The sequence below is a fragment of the Silurus aristotelis genome, assembly GCF_946808225.1.
Source record: "Silurus aristotelis genome assembly, chromosome: 9".
Taxonomy (NCBI): domain Eukaryota; kingdom Metazoa; phylum Chordata; class Actinopteri; order Siluriformes; family Siluridae; genus Silurus; species Silurus aristotelis.
In genome coordinates this window covers 25236480-25249217 of record NC_139582.1, presented here as the reverse complement: position 1 = coordinate 25249217, position 12738 = coordinate 25236480, and the positions used below count along the sequence as shown (strand labels likewise).

At 40.8% G+C, this 12738-nt stretch overlaps 1 protein-coding gene across 18 annotated transcripts in view; it reads left to right on the top strand.

Moving 5' to 3' along the window:
- Positions 1 to 12738, top strand: part of hectd1 (HECT domain containing 1) — a 41146-nt gene that overhangs the window by 1824 nt on the left and 26584 nt on the right. For 14 of the 18 annotated variants that reach the window (XM_083550601.1, XM_083550599.1, XM_083550600.1 and 11 more), the window contains exons 2-11: positions 247 to 473; positions 726 to 960; positions 1096 to 1323; positions 2865 to 3146; positions 6818 to 7088; positions 7197 to 7273; positions 7710 to 7808; positions 7896 to 8010; positions 8591 to 8765; positions 11528 to 11666. In XM_083550601.1, the coding sequence (XP_083406727.1) occupies positions 334 to 473; positions 726 to 960; positions 1096 to 1323; positions 2865 to 3146; positions 6818 to 7088; positions 7197 to 7273; positions 7710 to 7808; positions 7896 to 8010; positions 8591 to 8765; positions 11528 to 11666 (1761 nt within the window). In that variant the 5' untranslated portion in view covers positions 247 to 333. The remainder of the gene's footprint in view (positions 1 to 246; positions 474 to 725; positions 961 to 1095; positions 1324 to 2864; positions 3147 to 6817; positions 7089 to 7196; positions 7274 to 7709; positions 7809 to 7895; positions 8011 to 8590; positions 8766 to 11527; positions 11667 to 12738) is intronic. The other 4 variants (XM_083550606.1, XM_083550594.1, XM_083550605.1 and 1 more) reach the window with 1 other exon arrangement.

Here is a 12738-nt window from a genome sequence, read left to right as displayed (position 1 = left end):
ATTCATCTCGATTAAGTTTTAACTGTTTTTGTTTTCTGTACGTTGAAAAGCTTTATTATATTCAGTAGCTACTTGTTGGCTTGGAATCATTACTTATTAAAGCAGTTCAGTGGTGATTTTTCTGTTTATCGATATGAAAGATAATCAGCCACAAGACCTTTAAGGTGGCCATCCATGTCCACTGTTTTTATTAATGCAGGCGACATTGTTTGCTTTGCTAAACTATACTTTTTATTTTCTTACAAGGTAAAGACTTCATGAACCTACAAGAGGACCAGTGACAGCTTATACTCTTCTCTTTCATCTGACCGGCGGAAGCTGTCACTGGGTGTCATGGCCGATGTGGACCCAGACACATTGCTAGAATGGCTGCAGATGGGGCAGGGTGACGAGCGGGACATGCAGCTAATTGCTCTTGAGCAGCTCTGCATGCTACTGCTAATGTCAGATAATGTAGATCGCTGCTTTGAGACGTAAGTGAAAATTGCAAAAGCTTATTTTCTTTCAAGTGCATACCATGAGTATCTGGCTAATCTAATTCTACAGTTTCTGTCCAGAAATCTTCCAAGGTGTGAGTAGATGGATTAATAAAATATATATTTTTATAGTTATGTTACCAGTATATCCATTGAATGGTTCTACAGTCCAGTTCAGTGCATTGTGTGTCAATTTGCCCTTGCACATCTGTGTATCTTTTTTTATTCTTGTTTGCATTGTGTCTCTAGGTGTCCTCCACGAACATTTCTTCCAGCTCTTTGTAAGATCTTCCTGGATGAAAGTGCCCCTGACAATGTTTTGGAAGTGACAGCCAGGGCCATCACCTATTACTTAGATGTGTCTGCTGAGTGCACACGCAGGATAGTTGGAGTGGATGGAGCCATCAAGGCTCTGTGTAACCGATTGGTGGTGGTAGAGCTCAACAATAGGACTAGCAGGGATCTTGCAGAGCAGTGTGTAAAGGTGAGTATTGTTACCTAGGCAAAATGTTGCTGTCTGAGTTATCTTGACCTGCATGAAAGGCATTTGGTATTGTAGAACTTTTCATGTAATTGACATGATTATTAGACATACCTTTATGGCTTTTTATCTTTTTAGGTGCTGGAACTGATCTGCACCCGAGAGTCTGGTGCTGTATTTGAGGCTGGAGGGCTGAACTGTGTTTTGAGTTTCATTCGGGACAGTGGTCACCTGGTGCATAAGGACACACTGCACTCAGCCATGGCAGTGGTGTCTCGACTTTGCAGTAAGATGGAGCCACAAGACTCGTCCCTTGAGACATGTGTGGAGTCCTTGTCTAGTCTTCTCAAGCATGAAGATCACCAGGTAATTGTAGGGCTGAAACGATTCCTCGAGTAAGTCCTTGATTCCTTCGTTTGGTCAATTTAACTACAAGCCGACCATTATTACTAATGCACCACTTGCTAAACTTTGTAGCGCTCTGGATAGGTAAGCACAGAAGATGCTACAGAATAAAAAAAAAATGGAGAAACAGGGAGAAAACAGCAAGGGGCGAAGATAAGATTCGTATGGAAGCCCGTTTCTGCCACAGTTTTTTTTTTTTTTTTTTTTTTGCAATTCCGCCTTTCTAGCAATTATTATTATTATTATTATTATTATTATTATTATTATTTTTTTTTTTTTTTTTTGCGAATTGGGTAGAGTCACCCCCTGTGTAGTTCCAGAAAGCTTTACACATAAAAAATTAAATAGGCTACAATCAATAAAATCGCATGGTATCAAACTAAGCTTTCGGTCCCTGGAGAGAACACTGTCTTGCAATCAGCTCCAGAGGAGACGGAACAAGACCGATGAAGCAGGGATGGCTTTGTTCATACACCGAAAATGTTGGATGTTTACTAGAAATAAAGTCAGAATTGTAAGGAAAAAAAAACTTGGAATTGCCACTTTTTTTTATGTGGCGGAAAAGGCTTCCATAGGATTTAGGCAAAATAAAATTTCAAAGTTTTTTTTTTTGTTCAGCCTAGTAATCTTTTTAATCTGACTGATGGCTGCAGATCAGATATCAAAAAAATTACCTATTAATCTGAATGGATTAAATGATTAAGAACAATTTGAATTGTTTTTCTGTGGGATCATATAGGCAGGTAATCCTCTTAAATATTTTGTAAAATTGAACAGAAGTTACCATGCATTTGTTGCATGATATGAATTAATTGAACTTCGCAGCATAATCTGTGTATTAAAGTGCAGTGACTCATCACAAATTATGATTTTACTTTGACATTTCACATTTTGTCATGCAAATAAATGTCTGAGAACTACTGTGTCCCACAAAATATTTTTCTTGCTGACCATTTCAAAATTTCAGACCTTTGGAAGCACATCCTTTAAAGTCCTCTAAGTTGCAAGATGGTGGATATGAGCCTAGAAGAAGACATGACTTATCTATTAAATCATTTCAATGTAACCTGTTTAATTCCAAAATTAAAATAGTGACTAGTAGTTTCCTGTGGTGTACCTCATCCACATCGTGTCTTTATATTAAGAATTTAACTCTAGATGGTATAAAGCCTTAAATTCGCATGAAACACAATGTCATGATTGTAGATTTCTGCAACTAAATCCATTATACAGTAGCATGTTCATATTGTAGTGTGTGTAGCAAGCATAAAACATAGGAGGGAGAACTGCATTTTTCATTTATATAAAAAAAGGGCTTTCTGCTTGTCACCTGCCGATTTTGAATTCATTCGAATTGCAAATTCTTAATGAATACCTTGAGTCAGAAATATCTTTGCATCTTATCTTTTGAAATTTTGAATCTTTATTGTGGCAACTGCTTTAATATTTTGATATCTATACTTGTGGGTAAACGTAAAACACATGATATTGTAATGTTGTAGGTTTCTGATGGAGCACTCCGCTGCTTTGCATCCCTGGCTGATCGTTTCACACGGCGAGGTGTAGATCCAGCTCCGCTGGCCAAGCATGGCCTGAGTGAGGAGCTTCTTTCGCGTATGGCTGCTGCAGGAGGTTCAGTCGCTGGTCCTTCTTCTACCTGCAAAACAGGCAGAACATCTACAGGTGGTGCACCCTCTGCCCCAGACTCCAAACTTAGCAACCAGGTGTCCACTATCGTCAGTCTACTGTCCACACTGTGCAGGGGCTCACCACTTGTCACTCACGTATGTTCTGTTTTGATTTATGACTTATTGTTTCTAGAAGTGGTAGTGGCAAAAGATTAGCTACATAATTTTGTATTTTATAAAATACTTGGTGTATGTTTTGAGTGTTAATAATAATGTGGCATACTGTGTCATGGTCCCATAATGCTATGACATCTTACAATTAAATGTTTGAACATCCAGTTGCAAAACCATGGGCATTAATTTGGATTTGAAACAACCTTTTTAGCTAGATCAGTCTCCGCTCATCTTAAAAGTTTTTTTTGGAGCATAACTGTGGGTATTTGGCTAAAAGAGCATTAAAACAGCATTAAAACAACACAAAAATGTTTTTCCTGGTTATTTAGCCATTGAAGTTAGTCAGTGGGTTTGAAGGCACGGTACTGTGCAGGCCAGTTGAGTGCTTCAACATAATCTTTTGTGAACCTTGTCTTCATTGACCTCACTTTGAATACTTGTAATTCCAGGAACAAGAAATTGCAATTCAAGGTTCAAGGTGTCAATTCTGCAGCATACAAATCCTATGTAACCTTTTGCCCTCTGAATCACCTCATATTAATCTTTTATCACACAGCAATGTCTTCAGTGTCTAGCAAAAACAATTAAATTGGCTTTATTTCAGTACTTTCAGAGGGGATTGTAAATGTGATTAGTCAGGTGCCCACATACTTTTGGTTGTGTAGTGGGGCTTGATTATGTGGGGCATGGAGATGTTTAGGAGAGATGGCAGTGGAGTTTTTAACCAGATTGTTTAACAAGATTCTGGAAGGTGAGAGGATGCCTGAGGAATGGAGAAGTGTGCTGGTACCGATCACCTGCAGTAACTACAGGGGAATTAAGTTGATTAGTCACACCATGAAGTTATAAGAAAGAGTAGTGGAAGCCAGGCTGAGAGAAGAGGTGACCATCTGTGAGCAACATTATGCTTTCATGTAGAGGAAGAGCACCACAGATGCATTATAGAAGGTCAGAAGGAATTGCATTCTGTGTTTGTGGATTTAGAAAAAGCGTATGACAGGGTGCCAAGAGAGGAGTTTTGGTATTGTATGAGGAAGTCAGGTGTGTCAGAGAAGTATGTGAGGGTGGTGCAGGACATGTATGAGGACAGTGTGACAGCAGTGAAGTGTGCAGTAGGAACGACAGACTGGTTCAAGGTGCAGGTTGGACTGCATTAAGGATCGGTCCTGAGCCCTTTCCTGTTTGCAGTGGTGATGGACAGGTTGACGGACGAGGTCAGACAGGCGTCTCCCTGGACTATGATGTTTGCGGATGATATTGTGATTTGTGGTGAGAGTAGCGAGGAGGTTGAGAAGAGCCTGGAGAGGTATACAGTGAGGAAAATAAGTATTCGAACACCCTGCTATTTTGCAAGTTCTCCCACTTAGAAATCATGGAGGGGTCTGAAATTGTCATCGTAGGTGCATGTCCACTGTGAGAGACATAATCTAAAAAAAAAAATCCAGAAATCACAATATATGATTTTTTAACTATTTATTTGTATGATACAGCTGCAAATAAGTATTTGAACACCTGAGAAAGTCAATGTTAATATTTGGTACAGTAGCCTTTGTTTGCAATTACAGAGGTCAAACGTTTCCTGTAGTTTTTCACCAGGTTTGCACACACTGCAGGAGGGATTTTGGCCCACTCCTCCACACAGATCTTCTCTAGATCAGTCAGGTTTCAGGCCTGTCGCTGAGAAACACGGAGTTTGAGCTCCCTCCAAAGATTCTCTATTGGGTTTGGGTCTGGAGACTGGCTAGGCCACGCCAAAACCTTGATATGCTTCTTACAGAGCCACTCCTTGGTTATCCTGGCTGTGTGCTTTGAGTCATTGTCATGTTGGAAGACCCAGCCTCGACCCATCTTCAATGGTTTAACTGTGGGAAGGCGGTTGTTCCCCAAAATCTTGCAATACATTGCCCCGGTCATCCTCTCCTTAATACAGTGCAGTCGCCCTGTCCCATGTGCAAAAAAACACCCTCAAAGCATGATGCTACCACCCCCATGCTTCACAGTAGGGATGGTGTTCTTGGGATGGTACTCATCATTCTTCTTCCTCCAAACACGTTTAGTGGAATTATGACCCAAAAGTTCTATTTTGGTCTCATCTGACCACATGACTTTCTCCCATGACCCCTCTGGATCATCCAAATGGTCATTGGCAAACTTAAGACGTGCCTGGACATGTGCTGGTTTAAGCAGGGGAACCTTCCGTGCCATGCATGATTTCAAACCATGACGTCTTAGTGTATTACCAACAGTAACCTTGGAAACGGTGGTCCCAGCTCTTTTCAGGTCATTGACCAGCTCCTCCCGTGTAGTTCTGGGCTGATTTCTCACCTTCCTTAGGATCATTGAGACCCCACGAGGTAAGATCTTGCATGGAGCCCCAGTCCGAGGAAGATTGACAGTCATGTTTAGCTTCTTCCATTTTCTAATGATTGCTCCAACAGTGGACCTTTTTTCACCAAGCTGCTTGGCAATTTCCCCGTAGCCCTTTCCAGCCTTGTGGAGGTGTACAATTTTGTCTCTAGTGTCTTTGGACAGCTCTTTGGTCTTGGCCATGTTAGAAGTTGGATTCTTACTGATTGTATGGGGTGGACAGGTGTCTTTATGCAGCTAACGACCTCAAACAGGTGCATCTAATTTAGGATAATAAATGTAGTGGAGGTGGACATTTTAAAGGCAGACTAACAGGTCATTGAGGGTCAGAATTGTAGCTGATAGACAGGTGTTCAAATACTTATTTGCAGCTGTATCATACAAATAAATAGTTTAAAAATCATATATTATGATTTCTGGATTTTTTTTTTTAGATTATGTCTCTTACAGTGGACATGCACCTACGATGACAATTTCAGACCCCTCCATGATTTCTAAGTGGGAGAACTTGCAAAATAGCAGGGTGTTCAAATACTTATTTTCCTCACTGTAGGTATGTGCTGGAGAGAAGGGGAATGAAAGTCAGTAGGAGTAAGACAGAGTACATGTGTGTGAATGAGAGGAAGGGCAGTAGAGTGGTGCGGTTGCATGGAGAAGGTGGAGGTGTTCAGGTACCTGGGGTCAACAGTGCAAAGTAATGGAGTGTGTGTTAGGGAAGTAAAGAAAAGAGTGCAGGCAGGGTGGAGTGGGTGGAGAAGAGTGACAGGAGTGATTTCTGATAGTAGGGTATCTGCAAGAATTAAAGGGAAAGTTTATAGGACTGTGGTGAGACCTGCAATGTTGTATGGATTAGAGACAGTGGCATTGAGTAAAAGACATGAGGTGGAGCTGGAGGTAGCAGAGATGAAGATGTTAAGGTTTTCGTTGGGAGTGATGAGGATGTACAGGATTAGAAATGAGTTTATTAGAGGGACAGCCCATGTAGGACATTTTGGTGACAAGTTGAGGGAGGCGAGATTAAGATGGTTTGGACATGTACAGAGGAGGGACATGAGTTATATTGGTAGAAGAATGCTGAGGATGGAGCCACCAGGAAGGAGGTTCATGGATGTGGTGAGGGAAGACCTGCAGGTAGTTGGTGTGAAAGAGGCAGATGTAGAGGACAGGGTGGTATGGAGACGGATGATCCGCTGTGGAGACCCCTAATGGGAGGAGCCAGAAGAAGAAGAAGTGGGGCTTGATTATGCTCTTATTTAAATCAAATGCAATTTTATATGCCTTCTCAGGACCTGCTGCGTTCAGAACTACCTGATTCAATGGAGAGTGCGCTGCAAGGTGACGAACGTTGTGTGCTGGATACAATGCGCTTGGTTGACCTGCTGTTAGTTCTTCTGTTCGAGGGCCGCAAGGCGCTGCCTAAATCCACAGCTGGTGCGGGTGGGCGTATCCCAGGCCTACGACGCCTTGACAGCTCTGGAGAGCGCTCACATCGTCAGCTCATTGACTGTATTCGTAGCAAGGATACAGATGCGCTCATTGATGCCATTGACACCGGCGGTAAGAACAGGTTTATAATTGACTTGAGTCATTTCAATGCTTTTTTCTTTTTATTTTATGGCTCTTTCTGTCTTATTACTCTTTAATGGCACTTATTTTCTTTTTTAGCATTTGAAGTTAATTTTATGGATGATGTGGGACAGACACTTTTGAATTGGGCCTCAGCGTTTGGTACACAGGAAATGGTGAGACTTTTCTAATGTTTTTGTTTTTAATTAAATTTTCAATTGTTTAAAGTATGAAGCTCTTTGAAAGTTTGAAACTCAACATTCTATGCAAATTGCAAGCAACATGTGTAGTAGTTGGCTTGTAAAAGGTTGTAAGTTACTAATGTTGAGCTTAAATAAGAATTTCAATTAAAAATCTGAAACTTTGGAAATTTGAAACTTAATATTTGTGTATAAACGAACATAAAATAAATCAAGTGGTGTTTGCCCCCTAACTGATCTAGATTGTAAAACAGATTCAGATATGACTGCTGTGAAGACCATATATAATTAAGCTCAGTGCAACTTTATTTCTTAACCTGATTTTATTAACAAAAATACTGCACATCAGTGCCAATAGTAAGTCGATAGTAATAAGTGTGAATGACGGATTTTTAAATGTGCTCTGCTCTAGGTGGAGTTCTTGTGTGAGAGAGGTGCTGATGTCAATAGAGGCCAAAGATCTTCATCCCTGCATTATGCTGCCTGTTTTGGGCGACCGCAAGTAGCTAAGGTAACAGGAGCTTTAATTATCAGAATACTTTCTGTCCAGATTTAAATTCATTGTCCAGTTTGACCTATTTTCTTTTATGTTTTTAAGACTTTACTACGTCATGGAGCCAACCCTGATCTGAGAGATGAAGATGGTAAAACTCCTCTGGACAAGGCCAGGGAGAGGGGCCATAGTGAGGTGGTAGCAATTCTCCAGTCCCCTGGTGCGTTTCATTGCATTTTGTTTTTACTGGATTTAGACTTTACAATCTTGAATTGTTTGTTTACATGACATTCAATTAATAAAGTAAAAGGCTTTAAAACTTTTTCTAATAATGTGTTTAACCAAGTTAGATGTCAGGATAAGTGTTGTGCTGTGTAATTATACATATCACAATGCTACAATAGCTCACTACCATGCTATAGTACCATCAGTATGGTTTATTACACTGGCAACAGCTTCTTCTTGCCTGTTTGATATTACGTCACTCTCTTGACTGTGGAAAAGAGAAATGCGTGAAGGATTGTGTTAACTACTTACTATTGCCATTATCTTAGAGAAAGTGGAGAGACATTTGTGCACTGTATAGTCATAAATACAGAATTTTAAATTTAGGTTTGTAGAGTAACATGCATCTTGGGGTACTGCAATGTGAGCACATTTGTGATATGATTTCCAACACAGTGTTCAAAGATCAGAATATATGAGCAGTTATGTTTCTCTTATTGTCTGTTGATTTGTGTTTTCAATGTATTTTGTCCTTGGAGAGTTTTTTTTGGTCATTTATTTGTAACATGCTTTAGGAGACTGGATGTGCCCAGTGAACAAGGGGGATGACAAGAAAAAGAAGGATGTGAACAAGGAGGAGGAAGAGGGCAGTGATCCAAAAGGAGACCCTGAGATGGCACCCATCTATCTGAAAAGGCTGCTTCCAGTATTTGCACAAACTTTTCAGCAAACCATGCTGCCTTCAATAAGGTTAATTAGTTTGAGAGTGTTTAAAGACCAGTGCATTATATTGACAGGGTTATGAGGTGAAGCTTGTATAGGACAGTGACTGAAATAACAAGTGTGAAAACTTTGCTCATTATTGAGATCACTCTTTCTAACAAAATGTAACCGTTGTATTGAGGTTTTTAGAAAATCATTTAAGCATCCTAATTGTTAATATACATTTTATTATTTTTTGATTAGCTATACTCGTACACGAGTGGAGGAAGGTGTACACAGGTGGACTATGTTCTATGTAGGAGATGCAACCTGAAGGAGTTTGGAGACTGTAAGGTGTTGTCAGGGGCCAGTATAGCTAGACAGCATCAGATGGTGGGCTGTAGGCTGGTTTTGGAGGTGAAGAAGAGGAGGAGAGTGAGGCCTGAAAGAAGAATAAGATGGTGGAAACTGAAAGAGGTCAGATGGGCTCTGAGGTGGTGAGGAGGTGCTGGATTATTGGGCAACTAGCAGAAGTGATGAGGGAGACAGCTAGAAAGGTACTTGGTGTGACATCTGGAAATAGAAAGGTAGACAAAGAGATATGGTGCAATGAGGAAGTGCAGGACAGCAAAGGAGAAAGAGGTTGGCAAAAAAGAATTTGGATCGACAGAGTGGCGAGAAAAGTAGGCAGGAGTACAAGGAAATGCTGAAGCAGGTGAAGAGGGATGTGGCAAAAGCCAAGGAAAAGGCATATGAGGAGCTGTATGAGAAGTTGGACAATAAGGAAGGAGAAAATAATTTGTAAATAGAGGGACCGAGCTGGGAAGGATGTGGTGCAAGTTAGAGCAATAAAGGATGGAGATGGAAATGTGTTGACTAGTGAGGAGAGTGTGTTGAGAAGGTGGAGGGAGTATTTTAAGCAGCTGATAAATAAGTAAAATGAGAGACAGAGAAGGTTGGATGGTGTGGAGATTGTGAAGCAGGAAGTGGATAGGATTAGTAAGGAGGAAGTGAGAGCAGCGATTAAGAGGATGAAGAGTGGAAAGTCGGTAGGACCAGATGACATACCAGTAGAAGTGTGGAGATGTTTAGGAGAGATGGCAAGGGAGTTTTTAACAAGATTGTTCAACAGGATTTTGGAAGGTGAGCGGATGCCTGAGGAATGGAGAAGGAGTGTGCTTGTACCGGTTTTTAAGAATAAGGGAGATAACTACAGAGGAATAAAATTGATCAGTCACACCATGAAGTTATGAGAAAGAGTAGTGGAAGCCAGGATGAGAGAAGAGTTGACCATCTGTAAACAATAGTGTGGTTTCTTGCTGAGGAAGAGTAACACCGATGCATTATTTGCTTTGAGAATGTTGATGAGAAGTATAGAGAAGGTCAAAAGAAGTTGCATTGTGTGTTTGTAGATTTAGAGAAGGATCGGCTCTGAGCCCTTTTCTGTTTGCAGAGGTGATAAAGTTTGATGGACGAGGTCAGACAGGTGTCTCCATGGATTATATTGTTCATGGATGATATTGTGATTTGTGGTGAGAGTAGAGAGCAGGTTGAGAAGAGCCTGGAGAGGTGTAGGTACACGCTGGAGAGAAGGGGAAAGACAGAGTACGTGTGTGTGAATGAGATGGAGGGCAGTGGAGTGGTGCGGTTGCAGGGAGAAGAGGTGGAGAAGGTGGAGGAGTTCAGGTACCTGGGGTCAACAGTGCAAAGTAATGGAGAGTGTGTTAGAGAAGTGAAGAAAAGAGTCCAGGCAGGGTGGAGTGGGTGGAGAAGAGTGGCAGGAGTGATTTGTGATAGAAGAGTATCTGCAAGAATGAAAGGGAAGGTTTATAGGACTGTGGTGAGACCTGCGATGTTGTATGGATTAGAGACAATGGTATTGAGTTAGAGACAGGAGGTGGAGCTGGGGGTAGCAGAGCTGAAGATGAGATTTTCGTTGGAGTGATGAGGATGGACAGGATTAGAAATGAGTTTATTACAGGGACAGCGCATGTAGGACGTTTTGGAGACAAGGTGAGGGAGGCGAGATTGAGATGGTTTGGACATTTGCAGAGGAGGGACATGGGTTATATCGGTAGGAGAATGCTGAGGATGAAGCTACCAGGAGGGAGGAAAAGAGGAAGACAAACGAGGTGGTTTATTGATGTGGTGAGAGAAGACATGCAGGTGGTTGGGTTGAAAGAGGAAGGTGTAATGGACAGGGAGGTATGGGGACTGATGATCCGCTATAGTGACCCCTAATAGGAGAAGCCGGAAGAAGAAGAAGAAGCTATACTCATACACCACCATGATTCAATTAACAGATCGCTTAAAAGAGGTTGCCCGATCGATCGGCTGGGCAGATTTTAGGCATTTTTTTAATTAATCAGCATTGGCCGATTGTGCTGCAGGTTAGGCTGAATTATTAGGCAGAGGCGGGCCTGACACACAGAATCGTGCGTGTATATGATGCTCAAAATTCACCATTGGCCAGAGAAAAACCCATGTAGTTTGGCCTTTATTGCTTAATAAAGTAGTTAATTTATCTAAAGTACCACTTACATATTTATAAAACTTGAAACTTAAGCTTAAACTAGGGAAACATTTTTCTGATTACCTTCAATCAAAAACAATCTAAAACATGTTTGTAGTAAGGGAGCATATTGACTTCCATGTTATTATTCTTACTTTTTAGATTTAATCTGAAGTAAAATTTGGGACTTATATTTGGAACTGTAATAAGCATGCTTGTTTCTTTTTGTGTGATTTTATTTTTTATTTTTTATTTTTAAATAGGGTCAGGATAATGAAGTGTTGTTTTTTCTCTGTAGGAAAGCTAGTTTAGCGCTGATCAGAAAGATGGTTCATTACAGTTCTGAAGTACTGCTTAAGGAAGTGTGCGACTCTGATGCTGGACACAATCTGCCCACTATTCTGGTAGAAATCACTGCTACTGTGCTGGACCAGGAGGTTAGTGCTTATTTGAGCCTACAGTACTTATCTAATCTCATTTTATGCACCAGTTTTTGGGTCTGATTTCAATTACCGTATTTTCCGGACTATAAGCCACTACTTTTTCCCACGCTTTGAACTCCGCGGCTTAAACAACGACGTGGCTAATTTATGGATTTCTCCTGGGTTTTTCTCGGTTTAACAAGCTTCAAGCCAAAAAACTGAGCCCCATAACATTAGACCAATGAAATTGCCGAACAGGTTCAGGTGAACCAATGAATCGGGCCGCACCACATCATAAATATAGATGAGGTTCCTCTAAAGTTTGACCTGCCGCACACTCGGACTGTCCGCTGGAAATGCGAATCATTCGTCACGCTGAAAACAACCGGGCATGAAAAAACGCACTTCACCTGTGTTGAGCTGCTTGGCATCGGGAGAAAAGATTCCACCGGTGGTGATTTTTAAACGCACAACGTTGCCAAAAGATAAACTCTTGAGAGAAATTGTTGTGAAAGAAAGGAGAAAGACAGTGAACAATGATTTTCTTGGTAGGCTACTGTTTAGATACAAGCGGTGTAACAGGCACTGTCTTTCGTTAAAGTCTGTGTAAAGTTCATTAGTTTCAATGTAGGCTTATAGACAGGTGCGGCTTATTTATGTTCAAAATAAAAATCTTTGTAAAATTCAGTGGGTGCGGCTTATATTTGGGTGTGCTTTATAGTCCGGAAATTACGGTAGGTGTTCAAGTTTATACAAATGTCGAGTACTTTATTTGGAACACTAAACTAATACTGGGTAGGACCTTTTTTATTCATTTATTTTTTTTCTTCAATATATTTCATGGCATGGAGTCCACACCATATTGGAAATATTCTGGTCCACGTTGACATTACTGCATTGCACAGTTAATGCCTTTATTTTAGTTACACTTTCAAGTTGTGAATCTACTACATGCCAAAAGTATTCTATTGGCTTCAGGTCCTGTGACTGGAAAGACTACTGAAGAACTAGTGAAATCATTGTCATCTTCATGAAACTAGTTTGAGATGACTTTTGCTTTGCATATGCTGTATTTTAATGCTGGAGA